The following is a 21,307-nucleotide window of genomic DNA, read 5'->3' as shown; positions in this document are numbered from 1 at the left end:
CGCTCCCTCCTGCGTTGCTCTAGGTGATGCTAGCCAGGATAAAGGAAACAGGAGACCTGTATGCTGTGAAGGTGCTGAAGAAGGACGTGATCCTGCAGGATGACGATGTGGAATGCACCATGACGGAGAAGAGGATCCTGTCCTTGGCCCGCAACCACCCCTTCCTCACCCAGCTGTTCTGCTGCTTTCAGACTCCTGTGAGTATGACCGGTGCTCCCCCTGTGAGTATGACCGGTGCTCCCCCTGTGAGTATGACCGGTGCTCCCTGCTGCCCAGCCCATGTCTCAAACAGATAATACTGAGATGTTGAAGATGTCAGGACGTTGTGTGGAATGGGTCTAAAGACGCTGGCCACTTCTGGTGACCTGGGCAGACCTCTCCTTCATGCTGTCCAATAGAAGGGTCACCTCAAGAGTCGTGCCCTGATATTGAAAAGGTCTTCATACACGAATTTCCTACATCAGAGAAGTTATGAAAGTCTAACAGTAAAGTGAATGTCACGGGCTATTGGTGAATTTGGCTATAGTGCTTCTTCTGTATTCTGGATAATCTTGGACCTGAGTGAAAGAGTTGAGCAGGACCCAGAAAGGGCACCTTGAATTGATTCATCCCAAGGCTTTGCTCTTGGCCTTTAAGACTCTTCGTCAAGTACTTTGGACTAGTCTTGGGATTTGTCTCTGCCTGTGATGGTTAAGAGTAGCAATGTAGGATTCTTTCTGCTGCAGTCAATAGAATGCTGAGCTAATGGTAGTTTAAACAGAAACCAGGGTGGTCTTGGTTCATTTGGACAGTAGTTCCTGTTAATCCACACAGTGTAAACTGGTGGTGACCCCTCGGGTTCGACTCCTTGCCTAGCACCATTACACACGTCTTCTACTTGGTAGCTTAGAGTATTTGTTGCACCTTTACACATCCCACTTTGACAGAACAGCATCCAAAAAAGAGGCCAGTAGGTCACATGGACCACTTTCCTTTCTTAGCTTGGCTCATCTTTTTTCAGCAGCAGGAACTAGAGAGGGGATACCTCACCAGGTGAGCTAATGAGTCATGATTGTCTTATACTACTCAGGTTCATACTCTGGGCCAGGCAGCAGGGCCACTCTGCTGCCTTTTTAGACTTGGATCCCTAACAGGGCTTCTCTTATCAGCAAAGAGGGAAGGTGACCTCTATGAAGGCACCCAGGTCACAACAGATGACTCAGAATTTTCCTGCTGTCTGAGAGACCGAGCCCTGGGTGCGTCCCTTGGCTACGTGGCTAGCAGGGAACCTGAGGTGGTGTGGGAACACATGGATCATCTCACTTGACTGGAGATAGAAATGAACAGCAAAGCTGAGGCCAGAAGTGAGACTTTAAATTTGTTGGTGAAAAGAGTACTACCCGCAGTGGGCAAACAACTCCCACAGCACCGGGGCTGAAGTGAGCATCAGGTGTGTACAGAGTTCAGTACAGTATGAGACTCCAGCTGAGGAGGGCCTGACTCGTAGATGGGAGTTTTTGTCCTGTCTGGTCCTGCAGCCGTTCAGTCCAAAGAAACACACAAAGGCTTTTATTAATTATAAATTGTTTAGCCTATTAGCTTATTATTATTATTTTGGTTTTTCGAGACAGGATTTCTCGGTAACTTTGGAGCCTGTCGTGGAACTAGTTCTTGTAGACCAGGCTGACCTCAAACTCATGGAGATCTTCCTGCCTCTGCCTCCTGAGTGCTGGGATTAAAGGCATCCACCACCACAGCCTGGAGCTCAGGCTTATTTTTAACTAGCTCTTACAACTTAGATTAACCCATAATTCTTCTCTATGTTTAGCCACATGGCTTGGTACCTTTGCTCAGTAAGGTATTCTCATCTTGCTTCCTCTGTGTCTGGCTGGTGACTCCATCTCTACCTTTTCTCTTCCTAGAGTTCTCCTAGTCCGGTTGCCCCACCTATACTTCCTCCCTGGCTTCTGGCCACTCAGCATTTTACTAAGCCAATACGCATAGCAAATCTTTACAGTGTACAAGAGCATTATTCCACAGCACTGACTGAAACTAGACCTGTACAGGAAGGCAGGACCAGGCTGTGGGATACAGCAGAATGCTGCTGAAGAAACCGACAGAGAGGAATGTCAGGCCCTGTTGCAACCTTCCTACACTAGGTGGCAAACACATCCAAGAGTCTTTGCCATCACGACCACAGGAGACCTTTCAAGGAAGCTTTTGGTTCATAAAAGCATATGCACATCATCCTTTAAAAACACGAACAGGGACTAGAGAGCCTGCTCAGCCATTAAGAGCCCTGGTTGCTCTCCCACAGGACCCAGGTTCAGTTCCTAACATCCATGTGGTATCTTACAACTATCTATAAGTCCAGTTCCGGGAATACTGCTGCCCACTTTTGGCCTCTGCAGGCACCAGGCATGCGTGTAGTGCACAGACATAAATGTAAGCAAAACACCCAAACACATAAAATAAATAAAAAGTACAAACAGTGCTTTACTTTGACTATGATTACACATGTTTTTTAAACATAGTAATGGTCAATCTGGGAAATTGTTTCATATTTATGTACATCTAGCTGCTTCATTTTTATAGCTGTATAATATTTTAAGAACATGCTGCTCAAGGCATGGTGGAGTATGACATTTACCACAGCACTCAGGATTCGGGGCAGGCAGATCTCCATGGTTTCAAGAACAACCAGGCCAGATAAGGCTGTATGTTTAGACCTTAGCTTTTGCATATATGAATGTGTATACATATACATTTATGTGTATATACATATATAGTTATATATAATATATTTATTTAATCTATTTTATTTTTAATTACCTACTTGGTCTTTTACTTCCCTTGTACTTTTATCTTTACATTTTTTAGTATTTATTTATTTATTATGTATGTAATATTCTCTCTGTGTGTATGCCTACAGGCCAGAAGAGGGAACCAGACCTCATTACAGATGGTTGTGAGCCACCATGTGGTTGCTGGGAATTGAACTCAGGACCTTTGGAAGAGCAGGCAATGCTCTTAACCACTGAGCCATCTCTCCAGCCCTTATCTTTACATGTTTATAGAACATTTCTACATGGCATATTGTTAAATGTAGTTTTTCTCAGGAGACGTATGCATTTAAATTTGAATAGAGTCCACTTGTGCCTTCCTCCACCACAGTGAAAGGCGGCTAGCATCTTATGGTCTGCCCTTGAGGCGTTGTTCCGATAGCTCTGCGTCTGCTGTCTTATTTAGTCTGTGCAGTGACCCTAGCAGTAATAACATTTTAGAGAGTGTAGGGATTCCCATCGGTGGGTCTTTCCTATTGAAGGTCTGATGTTTGGCCACAAGGTGGCAGTCTTGACTTCTCCACCACCACAAGGACACTCTGGAACATTTTGAAAGGGTGTGAATTACAATTGTCTCCAAAACAAAGACCAGAGGGAATGCTCCCCACCTCCAGGTTACAGGGTGGAAAGAATGTTGGAGACCAAGAACCAAATGAGTTCTACACATGATAACACTTGGAGACAAGGTTTCCATTTTACCCTCTGGGGATTCTGGGGAGTCAGGTGCTTCCATCTGCAAGATATTCTCACTGCAACGCTGGTGTAAAGGACTGAAAATGTTAGTCCCTGAAAGGAAGGACGAAGTTAGATGACTCTAGCTACTTGATTCAACAAGCTATGGCCCCTCAGATGACTGTGGCCTCTTCTCTCAATGGCTCTGCAGTGAGCCCAGGAAGGGCATCAGAGTTCCCCATCTGCTGTTGCCCAGATGCCATTTTCCTGAGAGGGTCCTTGTTCAACAATGTGACGTCCCTCGTGGTCCTATAGAATCCCTATCGCTGAAGCCCAAATAAGTGGGGAGCTCATTAAGAGTCTCTTGGGCTGGTAGTGGTGGAGACATGGTTCAAGCATAGGTCAGGCTGACTCCGACCCATAGGTCACGTGTAGTCTCACACCACGCATAAGTGGCCACCCACTCACGCTGCTGAAGTGTCTGCCTGTGGAGCCTCAGGACTAGTGATCCGAGTTCTCCTGATTTTTCCCGTATCTAAACGGCCTGAGAATGCTGTAAAAACCTCCAGTCCCAGGAGGTCGTAGGAAGAAAGTGAAGTTTCTGAAAGATTCAGTGAGAAGATAAATGGTTCAAAGGTGACGCTAACTAGCAGGTTACCCACGCCCTAGTGGATAAAAGCATAAAAATTCTTGAATGCTGAGGCTGCCCTGTGATGAACATCCACTTCCCCACATCGGAGGCAACCATCCCGGCGCTCCCCACACGGAAACCATAACGTGGGAATCGTTCCTGCCAAAAAGAAAACAATAAGCAAGTTTCACATACTAGAGACTTTATCAAGTTTTCTGTATAGGTTTAGGAATCCATCAACTTTTCTGCCAGAATCTCCCCATAAATATTATTGCTTATAAGGGTAGAGATCACTTCGAGTTCTGGAACCTTCTGATGGCATGATGCCTTCTAAGACTTGGTGACTAATAACCTTTATTGAGATTTGTAAAAGCTGTTGGACCTGCTAGTTTTATTTTTCATTGTCTAGCTAACAGAAACAGGGTAAGAAAAAGATCGATGTATGTAAGGATGCTTAATCTGGGGCAGCGAGATATGGTGGGTAAAGGCCCTTACCGCTGAGCCTGAACACCTGACGTTGATCCCGGGGCCTACATAGTGGAAGGAGAGAAGTGATTCCCTAAAGTTGTTCTCTGACCTACACACATATGCTGTGACACACAGAGAGAGAGGAGGGAGGAGGGAGGAGAGAAGGAGAGAATAAATAAATGCTTTTAAAAGATGCTTAATTCTTAAATATGATTAATATATTATTCGTCCATTGTTAATATCTTTTGATTGGCAGCGACTCCATCATCCCACCCTCAGTCCTGGTACCCATCACTGCTCTTTCTGCTCGTGTCAGATTTAAGATTTGATTTCCTGTGCATGGTTTTTTTTTTTTTTTTACTTAATCTTCTCCAGATCTCTGTGTGTGTTCACAAATGATAGGGTCACCTCCTCTTTTAAGGTTGAATGATATTTCATTGTATGTCTACCCCACATTTTCTGTGTCCGTTCATCCATACCATGGCTAAAGCTGCAGTGAGCGGGGCATGCAATTCTCTCTCTCCAATGTGTTGACTTCATTTCCCTTGGATAGACACCGAGTTAATGGAATTGTTGGATCATATGCATGTTCCATTTTAACTTTTGAGGTATCTTCATTCAGTTTTGGACAGTGGTTGACTGACTCGCGGTCCCGCCGTCAGTGTGAAAGGTCCTTCTTCTTTCCCGTAGTTGCCAACACTCAGTTCCTTTCATTATTTCAATAGGAGTTCTGGCAGGGAAGAGGTGGTGTCTCAGCATGGCTTCAGTTTGCATTTCTCTGGTGGTTAGTGGCAAGCATTGTTGCTTCATGCATCTATTGACCGTTTATAGTTCTCCTTTTGAGAAATACCTGTTGAGGTCTTTTTCTTTGTTTTAGATTTTTGAAGTTGCTTTCTTACCATCTGAGTTAAATCGAAACAACTTGAACTTCCAGGAAAGGGCGCACACTTAAATAATGTACTAACTGAAGGGGATTTTCTCCCAGGTATGAGCACACACACCTGTAGTCCCAGACAGGGTGTGTGAGGTAACATCGTTTGAGTCCATGAGTTCCAGACCTGGCTGGTCAATTAAAAAAAAAATCAAAAGTACTTTGTATCAGACATTGTCATAAGCATCTGACATGTATGATTAATGGCATGACTTCTCATCACATAAGATAGTTACAGTTATTATCCTTGCCTTGTTGGTAGTTCAGGGCAACATGGAACTATCAAAACACTTCCTCCAAAGCAAACACTTTTAGGAAACTACAGATCTAGAAGATTCCGAGAAAGAATAGAGATTTTACAAGGATGAGTGGTTTGTAGCTACATCAAGTTCTGGTCAAGACAACGAGCTAGCTTTTGTCCCCCCCCCCCCCCCACGTGCACCAGCAGGAAATGATGCCGAGAATCTTACCGGGACTACAGCTGAGTGGTGGGGTTTCTGGGAAGTGCATCTTTTTCAAATATGTGTTATGTTTTGTTTTAAACAACAGAGATGGAGAGGAGGGTAAGGCCTTACTTAGCAAGGAGCACGTGGTCACTAGGGACCTACGTCTCAAATCTGGTCCATGCTTCGCTCCTCAGTCCTTGGAAGTTAATTCACTTCCAGGTCCTGGCATCTTCAATAGTGGCCATCAGCCTTTTGGCATTTATGGCCTAGAATGGAGACCCCACTGCCTTGCTTCCAAGGCTTACCAACTGAGTAGAAGGAGCTCAGCCCGGGAGAAAGAGCTGGGCTACTGAGTTTAAGAGAGACAAATAGGTGGGGATAAGAGGCCAGCCAGAGGGAGAGACAGGGGTGAGAGGCACCGAAGACAGAAGAGGCAGGAAGGGGCAGTGTTAGTTTTTGTTCAGAGCCCCAGTTTCAGAGTAGGGGTTCTGCTTGGAAAACCCAGAATGCCCTATACCCAGCACCTGGGAGAAGGCTGCATCAGGTCCCTCCTCACTCCTTAGGGGTTTGGCTCTGTTTACATCAGTTTCCCTGGTGGCTGTAGACCACAGAGGCTCCCAGAGCCTGGGGGAACAGAACTGACTGTTTGCTGTAGGTTTCCTCAGAGAGCTGGGGCTTCTGGCCTTCCTGAGTCAGTCCTGCAGAGGGCGCTCCTGGCAGCCCAGAGGGATCCACCGCTCCTCACCTGTGGGAGCACAGCCAAGGCCTGGTTTCTGCAGGCGAGATTGTTCGGAGTCTGTACACACAGGCAAAAGTTGCTCTCAGCAGGCTCCAAGTATGTTAGGGAAGTCACCCAGCAACACGAGGGCAAGGCAGCATTGCTTTCTCCATATTTTTCTCTCCATTTATTTTCTATTAGTTATTAGTAAAGCAATGTGTGTAATTGTGAGAAAGGCATTATTCTTCTACCCCTACTTCGGGTGAGTGATAGCTTCAGATCCTTGAGTTCAGTCTCTTGCCTTCTTAGCCCCCAGTGTCTTTAAGAAATTCCTTTTTTAAATTTTAATCAGTTACACATCTCCATGTATGCCCATCCTTCTAGCGGGCAGGGTACCACTGTATTGCATCTCAAGTGGAGAGGGGCTGCATACACAGGGCACAGCCCACACTGTATTGAACACTGAGCTTCGGGCAGTGCATCCTGAGCTGCTGCTACAGCTGGATTGGGAAGGAGGCATACTCAGTTCCTGGCATCCGCTCTCCATGCTCTGATGCTGTGCCATCCTGGGCAAGGAGAAGAGACACCAAGGCTTCAGGTTAGGAAAGAAGAAGCGACCAAGGCAATGAGAGTCTGAAGAGGCCCCTGTGAGGTTCAGCATGCCTGGTTGATTCTTGGAGTCTAAATGTACCAGTTCTGCAGGATGGGCGAAAGGCAGAAGTCGGAACTTCACTGAGACCTGACATCCATTCTAGATACTTCTACTCATTACTGCTGCCTCAGAAAGTGCACTCTGATGTTCAATAAATACCTGTTGGGCAAAGTATCTTGCAATATTCACAACAATCCTGGAAGATGAAGACATTTGCATCCTTGTAACAGTTTGGATAGTTGAGGTCCAAAGAGGTTAAACAGTCTGTCCTTGGTCACAAAGCAGGAGCCACTGTGTGTGTATTCTTGACTGGATTGTGCAGCTCTGTGCCACGGCTGTTACACTGTACCAAGAAAGCTCCCCTCTCTGCAGTGTTTACATCTGGGAAGCATATATAAACTTGCTTTTCCACCCTATGTGTTTTCTGGCCTTTTGTGAAACACCTAAGGGTATTTCTTCTGCTCCCTCTGGAACTAGGCTCCCTCCTTTCCCTGAGCAATGACTTACTTCACATGCCATTTGGTCTGCTTCCGGGTCGCTTGTTGCAGTTTGCCTTTGGCTCAGATGAAAATAGAAAGCTAACTAGAACACGGTATTGGTGTTTCCCATCTCTGCTCGCTCCCAGCCCATCAGCGTGGACCATCTTTCTTTCAGATTGGTAGCTATGGAGATAGGTCCACAGACCAGATTAGGATGTCTAGACCTTGCTGTGTGTTGGGCTGACCTCTTCAATTGACAACCTCTGGGGACAGCATCCAAGGGGCCACCTTCAGGCACAGGATTTCAGATTCTGTACTCTGAGGCTACAGCGCCTTGAACTTCTTGTTGGTAGAGTCTTGAACATGAATGGGAAAAAGGAGTCAGAAGGTGAAGCTGTTCATCTGCCCCTGTCTCTGACTAGGTCTGCAGGATCCTTGGTGTGACTAGCAGCAAACTCTTGTTGCTGAGGTTGTTTGACTATAACTGACTTGGTCATGACTGTCACCAACACTGACAGCCTAGACGGTAAGCACCCCAGCGCTTTCACATCTGGAAAGACGTTTTGTGGCACTGTGCATCATTTCCTTTGATGTCCCCAGTCTTCGCCAGAGTTAGCCTTGGTCACGTGTGCTCACAGTGACTGGAAATGTTCACAGTGACATGGCTATTGCATGGTTATGGTTTCCGCTTACCACAGTGAGTCAAGTTGCCAATCCCCCATCTTCAGCAGTGCCCTTGGAAGTTCAAACAAGACCAGCTCTGGGGCTGAAAAGGAGGTGGTCCAGTGGAAAGTCGGCCCTGCCTCTCAGTCTGCAGGAAGCCTAGCCCACATGAAGTGGTGCTGGGAGGTTGAGCTCATGTAGTACATGTGGATAGTTGACCTTGAACTCTGGATCCTGGGGATGTTCAGACCCATGTGTCAGGCTTTCTACAAAAGATCAACCAGGGTAGCTATAAAACCCAAACCAACTAATACCATAGTTTCTGCATTGCCTGCACATGGTCTCGGGGAGGTTGTGTGGGCTCTCACCTTGACTGACATGGCTCTTTAGGCAGGGTCTGAAGCTACGTCTGTAGCTGGAGTGGGTCCATCCTGCCCTGGAGACAGAGATGCTGTTGTTGTAAAAAAAAAAAAAAATCCGACCTTCTTGAGCAGAAACCATAGACTGTAATGTGTTCTAGTATTGAAATACTTGAGTTTCTTGTGAATACTACATCACTGGTTAGAACTTGATTATGTCTGTCTCTCCTGGGCCCCAGAAACGGCCAGCGCTTCTCATGAGTAGAAACAGCCTTATTGCAAGTTAGCTTATAGCACAAGACAGGAAAGCGTTTATTCATCCCAACCACGAATATGGAGTGCCTGCAACATGAAACCTGGCTTTCAGCCCTGAGGATACAGCAGGCCACAAAGAAGAGCAGGCTCTGCCTTCATATATCTGGCCTAGGAAGCTAAGGGCCTGAAGCTCTCCTGTGTGGGTAGACTCAGCAGGTGGTCAGCATCCATGGGAGGCTATTCTTAGATTTCCACTCTGGTCATGCTCAGTATATCCACCTGCTTGGAAGGGAGTATTGGGGCGTTTAAAGCTGTATTTGCATGTCTAGGACACGCTTATTTTCGGTAGGATGAAGTGATTTTGGGATCTACTGATGATTATTAGGGAGGGTAGATTCAAGCCCCATGTCTCTTCTGGCTAGTATTCAGGATACAGGCTCATGCTGGGAGGCAGACTGGGAAGAGTGACCGCCCTAGCTTGCTTCCCGTTCACCTAGACGTTTGTGTGGACCCCTCGTACTGACAGCTCCTGTTCCAGGCCTCGGGAATATCTGTCTATGTCTCTGCTAACCCCGTATAACCTCATGAGCTCATTGGACTGTTCTTCTCTAAGGCCCCCTTTCCTGCTTCCTGCTGTCCGTTAGCACTGTCCTGCCTCACTATTACATCCCTGTGTTCTAGAGAGATCAGGATGCCCTTTCTTCCCTGGAGGAACAAGCAGGGCCTTCCCACTTCTGTCCTAATGGAGGCTTCCAGCTTGCACGATGCTCATTCAGCACAAGCGCCCGCTGTGTTGAGAGCTCATTCCTTCCTGCCCACTTGTGCTCTGCCATCATTTTTCTCTCAGGAGTTGTGGAGGGAGTGCTGGGACTCTGCTCAGAGCCTCTTCATTTCATCCTCAAGGTGTATGACATTTTCAATGTTAAAATGATATAATATATAGTTTCCCCATCAAAACAGGAGTGCCATTCGGCCTCCTCCACTTCCAACCATACCCTTTTCTCCATTTCTTTGCATGGTGTCTTGGGGAGCCATTCTGGCATTTTCCTGCTCTATTTACTCCTGTCCTCCCTGGGGAGCCCAGAACCACATGCTCTTTGGTATTTTCTAAGGAAACGTGAAGTAGAGATGAGCCACTGCCCACATTTCTAAACCATCAACTGTCTACCGATGGTGAAAGCTGCTTAGGGTGAGTTAGACACAACCATGAAACACAGCTGACAAGGTGGAGTTGGCCTACAGCCTGCCCAAAGTTCTCTTCTGGGAGCCTAGAGAATGTAGGCCTGGTGTTTACCTGATTGGTTCCTCCTTATTTGAACTTTTGGACAGATTTGCAGAGAAAGTTGCTTTTCACATTGCTCAAAGCATCACCCCTATCATCTGACACATCTCAGAGCTGGTGAACGGTTATCATTTGCACTGAACCATAGATAAGATCCTCCTGCTTGTCCGGTGCCATGTCATGTGATGTCACACACGGTGGGAGGAGCCTCTGTGGGAGGGCTGTCCTGTGCGTTGAGCGCTACCCAGCAGCATCCTTGCTAGCAACTCGCTAGATATCCATTGTGCCCTTGAGTTATTGCCAGGTTCTCCCCACCCCCAGGAGTCTGCCTTGGCTTAAAACTATGGCTCCGTATGATTGTCCAATAATCCGTCCTCAGTCTCTCGTCACATGGGCTAAAAGACTGTTTCCTACAGAGAAAGCCAAGTGTGTCAGATTGTCCTTATAAAAGACTACATGGGCCAGTGGGTAAGGGGGCCAGTCACCAAACCCAGCTACCCAAGTACAATCCTGGAACCTGCATGGTGGAAAGAGAGAACTGACTTCTACAGTTGTCTCCTGACCTCCACACTGGAGCCATGGCATGCACCTGGCCACACCCACGTAAATACACACAAAGAAATATGATTTTTAAATTCTATATATTATCATGTTTCTCTGGTAGTTCTGGCAGCTCCTGACAGCTGTCAACGCCTGTACTGTGGCACTTGCTGGTCCAGGACTCCTGAACTGGTGAACAGCAGAAGTGTGCAGGGTGTGTTCAGTGTGTGAGTGGCTGACTAGTGCCCGGATGGTTCTTGTTAGCCTAGAAGTCTGCTGACAGCAAGGCAGAAATGTGGGGTGCCTAGAGCACCAAGGAGCCAAATAGGGGTTCACTGAGTTTGAGTTTTAAGCGGGTTGTGTCAAACTCAAGGTGCACAGCTTCTCTTGGTTTGGAATCTCATCACTAGGCAATCTTTTGACTTTATCAACAAGGCATGGAGCCAGTGCTTTTTTATGAAAGCCACCATCTCTGCTGGAGCCCCACTGGGAGGCTTGTCTGTGAGCCAGAACCCTGTCCTCGACAGGGCACACAGGGCTGGATTTCACACACCAATAATCAATCCTGAAGAAAGATTTCCCAACTGATATGGAAATACCTGCTAATGACCATATGAGTGTGTTCGGAGGGAGGGAAGACTTGTAGTTTTCTTCTTGGCCCAGGGTGGTGATCTCAGGAGTGGACTGGCAAGGCAGCACCATTGAGGAGCGACTGCAGTTCCAGCCACTGGGAGCTGGGGGCAGGGCGGACTATAAGGACAACACGGGGCGGGGCGGGGTGGGGGTCTAGGGAATGGTTCAGATGGAAGATTGGGTCTCCACAGCCTCTTGATCTCATAGACGCTGCACTATTAAATTCTCCACTCCCTGTTTGCAGAAGCCCATGTGAGGACGGAGATGGGTGGGAAGCAGGAGGAAGATTCAGTAAGTGCTTTCACAAGAGGAGACTCAAATACTCAGAAGTCAGGTTACCAAGAGACTCGGAGGCGTTTCTTGTATCTGGCAGAAAGTGGGGGTGTCTCTGTCTTCATTTTGCAGCTTTTACAGGTCCCATCATACTCCATCAACTCATCTGGGGGTTTTCTTGCGGACTTACCAGTGTCCTCTCCCTGAAGGGCCCTTCTGTTCTGTCTACACCAACTACCCTTCATCTCATGAGAGCTGCGCTCCTAACTCTTGTCCCCCTTGCTGTGACAAATTATCTGATGAAAGCCACTTAAGGAAGGGTTTGTTTTGGCTCACAGTTTGAGGGTACAGTTCATCATGAGGGGGAAGTCATGACAGCAGGAACTGGAAGCAGCTGGTCACATGACATATACAGCCAGGAGACTGGCTGAACACTAGCATCCAGCTTGCTTTCTCCATTTTATGCAGCTGGGGACCCGACCCTATGGGATGGTGCCACCCACATTTAGGGCGAGTCTGCTCGTATCCATTGGCCTAATCTAGAAAATCCCTCACAAGTTTGTCTTCTGGGTGGTTCTGGATCCTGTCAAGGTGTTTCCCTTGTCTGGCACACAGGCTGGTCAGGATTCATTATAAAACTCAGCTGTAACAAGTCTTTGCCTTCGTGGTTGTGAGTCCCTAAAGTTCTGTTTGCCGTAGCAGAGGCGTAAGAACCGCTCTTATCAAAGACGGGTCTCTGTCCGTATAAGATGTACCTTGACTCCAGGGTCTCACAAGAGGGTTGCTAGGTGAGTGAATTAACCCCGGGCACCTGACAGGGTGTGCAGGGTGACAAAAACCAAAACAAAGCCGTTAGACTCCATCTCACTGTTTCTTCTGTGGAGTCATTGCAATCCTTCTTAATGTGGTTCAATTCAAGTGGTTTCCAGTTTGAGCATGGTGCAATCAGATTTCCTCACAAGGGTGCTTTCCACCGTGACCTGTTTGACGTCAGTAACTGCTTCCTGTTGATGTGAACTCTATTCACCCAGCTGACAACTTGATCAGCGAAATGTACTAGCACCGTGGCTTAGGAGCCATTCAGTAGGGTGCTGTCTGTTCCCAGAGACCCCGTTCCTGCCCACAGCTCTTGATAGCACACTGCAGATTTCAGGATGGGGCTTGTTATTCATATAGAAACACTCCCCAGCAACTCTGAGAAATTGATGAGTGTAGAAAGGGCTTCCAGTTCAACCGCGCCTTGAATCACCACCTAAATTATTCATAACCATAGATGTAATTGCTATTCTTTGAATTTTTTCTCCATCTCCACTGTGGCCAATGTGCCGTGACGGTTTCTTACTAAAACATTTCATTCCCAAAACAACTTATCTGCAAGTGAAACATATTTGTAAATCAGAAGGATTACGCAGTCTGGGTTTAAACAGAGAAAAATCTTTCTTGGTTATAAGAATGAGTAAGTGTGGTTCTAAGGATGAGTAAATGCTACAGTAGGAGAAGAGATTACTAAGACTGCTACATCCTCAGCAGCATATTGAAGTTGGCGGGTAACACCTTTGTCTCACAGTGGCAGTGTTTTAAAAACCCATAAAGCTGAGAATCAGAATCCCTATTTAATATTAGAAAATTAGGAAGCTGAATAGAACTGAGTGCTTGGTCGATACCCTTTTGGTTTGGGGACACCTTAAAGATACTTCTTAGAATGAAAAGCCCTTACCTCATCAATGCTGTGTGGCATTAGGAAATGCTTCTATACCCCAACAGTTGGGCATGGGGGGTGGGGTGGGTGACTTTCATCTCCTTAGACCTGCTAGCCTTTGGGTTGGCCTTCAACTAGCTATGTAGCTAAGGCTGGCCTTGAACTCCTGATTCTTCTGCTTCACAAGAACTGAGATTATAGGCATGATTGGCCACACCAGGCTAAGGTGCGCTGGATTCTTGTCCTACACGGGCATCAGGGAGTCATTGCAGCTTTTATGAGTTCGCACATGCCTCTGTGTCTCTGTGTGTATGTGTCTGTCTGTCTCTCAGTGTTTGTCTCTCTCCTTTTCTGTCTCTCAGTCTCTCAGTCTCTCTCTCTCTCTCTCTCTCTCTCTCTCTCTCTCTCTCTCTCTCTCTGTATGTGTGTGTGTGTGTTGCATATAATGGATGCTGCTGGGAGGTTGCAGTTCTAGCCATGGTGGTTGAAGCTGTAATGAGATGGTTATAATACTAGGGTGATGACAAAGAGAGTTGCTATCATGTTTTGAGCACTTCCTGTCAGTCAAATGCTGGTCAAAACTCTTGACTTAACACAGTTAGCCCTTGTAAAGCTTGAGTTTAGGCATCTTGCCCTCCCCATTTCACAAAGTGAGTTGACAGAGAGAGGGCGAGCATTAGACAAACGGAGGGAGAGTACGAGAATAAAGTTCAGCAGAGCTGCCTGTGCCTACTGCGAACCTGAGTCCACAGCTCAGGTGTTGCCACTGGGCAGCGTTCCTGTTAGTGACACAGGGACTTGGCGCTGGGCACAGTGTCTCCTGGATTTAGCTTTATTGTCTGCTAACAAGTTCTGTTTATTAGGATTCTTTGGAAAGGGCCTGGCACTGTGAGGTCCTTTGCTCTTGTTTATCTCTCCCATGATCGTTGTTGCTGTAGGCATTATTGTCCTAGATTTTAAATCAGGAAGCTTCTTATTCCTTAAAAATTTATATGTGTTTTACTTAAAATTTCCCTGGAAGCTATAGAAAACTTACCCGAGGCTATATAAAAAAAGAACTAAAGATAACTTCACAAATTCAGGAGCCATCGTGGTACCCAGGGCCAGGGGTTGACCAGGTCTCCGAAATGGACTGAAACCGGAAAGACACAAAGAACACTGGTACCCTCCTTCTAATCTCACTCTCCCCAGTCTTGTTTCTGCCCCACTCTATATTCCATGCTTTATTCTTTACCTTTCATTTAGCCATCTGTCCATCCACTCATCCGTGCACCCATCTAGGTTTGTACCACTCTGTTATACTGAGGAACTGCATGTGTTTATACCACAGAGACAATCTCAGCTTCCCCGAGTCACATTTCCTCAGTCCTTATGCATAGCTCAGATTGCATTAAAACTCTTCATTTCGGTTTGAATGTTCTAGGAAAGAGACCGACCATGGGAAAGTAGGCTCCTTCCAATTAGTCATGTGCTGGAGGTGCAGTGCTTGCCTGTATGGCCCCGGAACAGTCTTTGGAAAGGGCAGTACCATCCCTGAAGAGACACCTCCAAAGGTGTCCTCCACAGCCTCCTTACGTTCGTTCACACTCCTTACGTGCAATCCCTTTGTCCCTTGTTTCATCTTAGCGGAGCTCTACCGTGTAGCCAGGCTTCACCTCATCTAACTGCGTATCAATTTCAACTTCCCGGAACAACCAAGAAAGAAGAACTATAAGAAGTGTCTCCTGTTTACAGAGAGCCAGGGCAGAGAGCTGGCACAGGCCTCCGTGGGTTAATGGACCCAGGGCCGATGACGACAGAAATTTTATTATTGCCGTGTACCAGCTCCTTGAACTCTGTGCCTGTAACTAATACAGGGCGTGGGACAAAGGGATTTCTGAGTTGCTCTTATTCCCCCAGGTGTTCATCATCCATCCCATGCTGATGGCTCGCATTTGTGGTTAGTTGAATCAGAGACCATGGAGAGGCACGCAGGGTAGACAAAGGGCTGGGCTTTGGAACCGAAGCTCACCCCCGTCTCAGTTTCCTCCTCCACAGGTCAGGGCAAACCTGCCTTGAAGGAGCCAAAGCCACAGGTGACGCTCCGCAGAGGCTCAGGCTCAGCTTCTAGGAAAGGAGATGTAAGGAATCCTGAAGCAGTTGTGTGGACACATTTTGAATGCAGAAAGAATCCCCTGGCTGTCTCTGCCAGGGTAGGATTAGAAGAGCCCTCTCTGCCCTAAAAGTGACTCAGCCACCTTAATCCATCACACAGTCCCTCCCTAATGCAGGATTCCCCAAAAAGACTTCATCTTGTGTCACGGCACAGTGCATTGGGCAAGTAACCCTCGGGACTAGTTCTTGACCAACATGGATGCCAAAGGGGAGTTGTAGGCAAGAGGCTATCGCCCACCTCCTGGCATACAGATCTCTTCTGTGGGGAGATCGTCACCACATGCGAAGGCTTCCTGGAGATGGATGCAGTTCATTCCAAAGGAGTAAGATTTCTCTGAGGTGATTTGGTTTGTTACCGATGTTTTAGGATACATGACATATCCCAGCACGCAAGCCTTATCCCACAGGTGTCACATATTTTTATCCCAGGCACTGGGCTTAGGACTAATGCAGTAGGTGAATGATCATGTTTATTAGGAGGAGTTGAGGACCCTGCGGTTCTCAGTTGTGGGTGACCTTGGATGGGGTCAACACCTCCCAAACTTGCCTCTTGCTTCTTCCAAAGCTTGATTATACGTCTCGCAGCCGGGATGCAGAGGACTCTGTGCTCAGTAGCTTCGGCTGTCAGCAGCCTGTGTTCTGCCTCTGTGCATTGCGTCTGCCCATCCTCTTTCCGTCCTCCTCTGGCCTGCCCTGTCCTTCTTCACCTTCTACATTGAGAAGTCAGCTCTTCTCAAGAGTGTTCTTCAGATCCTCGCTAGCCTCTTGGCTGTTCTCTCCTCTTCCCCACGACCCTGCTGGACCCTTCTGCCGCCCTTCCCACCCTGACTGGTGTGCTCTGTCTTCATGTCTGTGAGCAGGTGTAGGCCCACATCTGCTTCAGGATGCATGGGGCCTACCCAGGGCCTGCAGTTGTGTGTGTGTGGTAAGTGGTGGTTCTTGCTCAGACCATTAAAGAGAGCAAGAAGGTCTCAGAGAGCTTCAGGAGGTGCCGTGTACTCAGACCCTTGCAGCTCCCAAGATACAACACACAGCCAGTTGGCTCTGGTTTGGGATGCCATTCCAATAAGCATGATGCTGCTTGAGAGAAAGGTGGTTATAGATGACCCTCCATAACAGAGAGCAGGGTATGAGGGTCCTGTAGCCACCTTCTGCTTCCTGCTGCCAAATGATTCTTTGGTGAGGCAGCTTTAAAATTACACGTTTTCCAGTATGTTCTCTTCTTGCTCTCAAGTTCCAGTGAAAAAAGAGTGTGGAGAAAGACCATGAGAATTTAGAAACCTGCAAGAAGTCCTGAGAAGTGGAAAGGGATGTCGTTCCGAATCTCACAATCTAAAACTGATGTCTGTCATTACATGTGGCTTTTTTTGGTGTGTGTGTGTGTGTGTGTGTGTGTGTGTGTGTCTTTTTTTCTGAATGTAACTGAAAGCATTCTACACGTCCACATTCTCTTCTGAGCTGAAAGTATCTTCATCGGAGCCACTAGCTGTAGCAGCATCAGATTCTGTGTATTGCACCCTCGCCATGGGTGATTCTGTAGGTTGAGATCTGCCCTGAACCCCGTGCTGTGGGTAGAGCTAAGATGGAGGAGAAAGAGAAAGACCCGAAGGCAGCATATCCTACCCCCACACATGCCATTTGGCCCAGGATCCGGCTTTTTAGATTTTGGATATGAGAAAGCTATTATGTGTGGAAGAGACTTCCTTATTAATGCCTTTATCTTTTGGTGCCCGCTGCTGCCTCAGACACCCTTGCCACGGACACTGGCTTACAGGTGCCTCAGAATGACTGCTTACCTATGGACTCGCTCCCAGTAATGGGGTGTTCAGAGCAACTAGAATTCAAATGGCTGGCTGCCAGCCACATCCCTGAGGAAGGTGAACAGGGTGGTTCACAAGAAGAAGAAAGCTGTGCTACTTGTTCGGGGACACTTCAGGGAGGCTCCTCCATCTTAGTCTTCCTCAGACCCCCAAGGCTCCCACCCCAGAAGAGTCCTGTAACAACATCCTGTGTGGGCATTGCTTCCCCAGTTGTCTCTGGAGGGCTAAGCCTCCACCAAACCCATTTGCTAATGTGGCTGACCCACCAGACTCCTGCCCGTGGAATTCAGGACAGCCATTGCTCCTCTGAACCCATCCTTCCCGTCCTGCCTCTCCCTTTGTCACTCACACTCAAATGAGGACCCTTGGCTTAGTCACAGGTCTTGCTCTAATTGTAAGGCCTTCCCTTGGGTTGTGGGGAAACCCGAAGAGTTGAGGTGGCAGGAGTTTCTTTATGAACTTTGCCCTTTTGTTTTTATTCCTAAATTCATCCTTCTAGCTGATAGAAAAATATGTAGTTTACACACACACACACACACACACACACATACACACACACACACACACACACAGTTCATTGCCTCCCCTTCTGACTGAGGTTTTACTTACTACAGGAAGTAGGGGGTCATGGGTTGCACTGCCCTGATATAGATCAGGTTGATATGCAGCAGCAACACCCTGGGAAGTGAGCCAAAGCCAGACTTCCCGCCACCAGGATCAAAACTGGTAGCATCTCAAACCCCAAGGAAAGGCAGGTTCTTGCATGTATGCATCCTTTGATAAAACACCAGTTTGCCCACACAGTGATGGCTCACATTCCCATCCCCAGAGAGGGCAGCGCCATCTCTGAAGGATGGCACTCACCTGCAGGCCCTGCCTCACAGGACCCCTGCTCAGGCACCTCCCTAACCCCACCCCCGCCCCACAGGTGTCAGATGTCCCTGCTTCCTCTACCACATCCTTCACAGCTCTTACCAGAATGTATGGGCTTGCAGTTTGTGTTTTAAGAATTCGTGTTTCTTGTACCAGCCTTTCTCAGGTGGAAGCATATCTGCTTTATGTCTGTGGGCCTCTTTGTGGGGTCGCCAGCACCCCATTCAGAGCTCAGGGAAGGAAGTGAAGAAATCCACTGATGGCAGAGGCTTTTAGACACAAGCCTTTTACGCTGTGTGTCTCGGTTATTGCGTGTTGGATGGGCCGTTCTGTCATGAATCAGTCTTATGATCCGTGAGTCGTTGGTGCATAATGTGTAGTCCCTAGGTGGCTGCAGAGGAAGCTTTGTTGGGAGTGCATTGTCTCTGCCTGGTGAGAGTCACTGCAGGTGGGAACCTCCACTTCTAGTTTGTGGTCTTTTGATGGAGGAATTTCTAACAGGGTCTGCCAGTTGAGCTTCCATTTAGCTGCCTTTGCTAAAGGAGTTTACCCTTTTTTTTCTTTTCTCTTCATTTGTGAGGAATGAAGCGCCCTCCCCAGTGCCTTTTACTCTGTGATTAACCCTGTATGCTCCAGTGAAGACCTTTGCCAGCGGACTTACTGCCCACATTCTCGCCCCTTGTGGGATCTTCCATGTGTCAGGCTGGAATGAGAACCAAGGTCTCCTGATGTTTTCCCTGTGTAGAAAGTCAAGGTTGTGTGGGACTACCCAGGGGATTTCCATACCGTTCTCCCCTATGGGATCAAGGACCTAACCCCAAAGAACCATCGTCTGCTCCCAGACAGCAGTCTGCATGTTTCATGGAATATCTGTCTCTTCAAGGGAGCCCAGTGCTGATGAATGAACAACAGGCTAAACAGTTCCCTTGTGTTTCATCTAGGATCGTCTGTTCTTTGTCATGGAGTTTGTGAATGGAGGTGACCTAATGTTCCACATTCAAAAGTCCCGTCGTTTTGACGAAGCCCGAGCTCGCTTCTACGCCGCGGAGATTATTTCTGCACTCATGTTCCTACACGAGAAAGGCATCATCTACCGGTGAGTTGGTGCTGGGTGCCGCTTCTGATTTATCCCCAGCCTGGCTCCGCATTTGGCTGGCCTTCCATTTCTCACGATCGTCAACTAAACACTTTAGCAATGACATCTACAGAAGACCCAAGTGTTCACTAGAGTTAACACAGAGATGCACTCCATCTCCGAACTAACATGGTCAGCCTGTTTGAATTCCAGAGAGATTAATAGTCATGGATTGGTCCAGCCAGCCTTTACTCTGGTAGCCGAGCCTTGGAAAGTGCTGGATTCATTTTCAGCTCTCTTTTTGTCTTTTCATCCTAATATTTGAAGTATTAGGATTCTATTTTAAGAATCTGCAGCTGAGCCAAACAGTGTGTCTTGACTCTTGCTGGAAGTAGCTGTAATGTAGCATTGAGTTTGACTGAGGGGGGGTTTGCCAGTCCACAGCTCAACCTATGGAGTGGGGTTGACGGTAGTATTCCCAACAATAATTGATTACATTTCATGGCACAATCTTTTGACCTTAATGGCCTGTAATTTGAATGGATTCAAAACCAATGGCTACCCAATGACGTATTCATCATGCGGGGGACGGTGGATGCGTAAGGAATGCAACAGTCAGCGAGTGTCAGGCTGTATTCATGCTGATGTTCCCTTTCTCCTGCGGTCCGAATCCCACTCTTTAGATCATGTTATAGCTTCATTGGTACGTGTGATGGCTAGTTTCAGTGACCAGCTTGACATAATCTAGAAGAACCACCCCAAAAGGGAAGCGATGGTCCAAGTCAGGTGACCTGATTTCCTGGGGCCTTTCCTTACACAGCACCTTGCAGTAATACAAGCACAAACTTGCTTGTCCAGGTTGAATGTCCCACTTAATTCTATTTGCTTTGTGGAACTTACTCTATAGAACACAGGCATTGTAACTGGCTGATGGTGTTTCTGGCGAGGCAGTATCCATCCACATTCTGGTTAACACTCAGTGTCTTTTATCTGTGACTCAATTCTAATTTCTAGTTAAGTTTTGATGTTCATTTATTCTTGAACTCAGATCCCTGCGTTCGTTAGAGTCTAACTGATACGGCTGACTTTGAAGGGAGAGCATTTAATCAGGATAGATTAAAGTGCTATTTTTGTCTTGTGGATTTGTTCCACGGGATACTTTAATTCTCTCCGGCTCCTGGCGGGGGCCAGAGACTTAAAAGTGAGCTCTGAAAGCCAAGTCCTTGGAATTCTCACACAGGCAAGGGCATCTCTGGGTCCTAGAGAGTGAGCTGGATTCAGGAATCTAGTAAGAAACTTGAGAACTTGAGACATCTCCATTTATCATGTGTATCCCAAAATGACCTTTATAAGAATGGAAATGCCCTCTCTAGAGGATTTCTTTAAGCTGCCGACATAAAGTTATGGGTTGCTTGGTTTGGGGGGCTTTATTCCTGGGCATATGTGACTTATTTTCCAACAAATTATAAAGGTGGCGCCATTGGCAAGTCATCTTCAAGAAGAATCTTAGAAAGAAGATGAGGCGCCCTCTCCGGTGTGAATTTCCCTTTTTTCAGTGACCAGACCCACGGGGGAGATCAGAAGACAGGCTGCTCACACTTCCGTGTTTTACAGCTGTGTACTCACCCTGACTCCCGGGAGCACTCACCAGTGAGCCGAGGGCCTGGGAGGTGCAGCTGCAGAACACTTTGCCTTCTTGCTTTCCGTTGCAAAGTCTGCAGCCCACCAAAGTGAGAGAGAGAGAGAGAGAGTGGACAGTCATGGAGTCAGCTTTGACAAAGAGAAAGAACGGTTCATCCCTGTGACTTGGGTTACCAGGCACCCAGTCAGTGCATGGATAACTTCTAGGTAGCTTGGATGAT

The 21,307-nt window shown here is 47.3% G+C and overlaps 1 protein-coding gene across 1 annotated transcript in view; it reads left to right on the top strand.

Moving 5' to 3' along the window:
* Prkch (protein kinase C eta) overlaps positions 1-21,307 on the top strand; it is a 202,015-nt gene that overhangs the window by 119,387 nt on the left and 61,321 nt on the right. Inside the window, exons 9-10 of the mRNA XM_048415632.3 lie at positions 24-197; positions 19,312-19,466. Coding sequence (XP_048271589.1) covers positions 24-197; positions 19,312-19,466 — 329 coding nt within the window. The remainder of the gene's footprint in view (positions 1-23; positions 198-19,311; positions 19,467-21,307) is intronic.

Source organism: Myodes glareolus, chromosome 11, assembly GCF_982192425.1.
Source record: "Myodes glareolus chromosome 11, mMyoGla1.1, whole genome shotgun sequence".
In the NCBI taxonomy this organism is placed as follows: domain Eukaryota; kingdom Metazoa; phylum Chordata; class Mammalia; order Rodentia; family Cricetidae; genus Myodes; species Myodes glareolus.
Note: the sequence above shows the minus strand (reverse complement) of the source record. Positions and strands in the feature narration are given on the sequence as shown.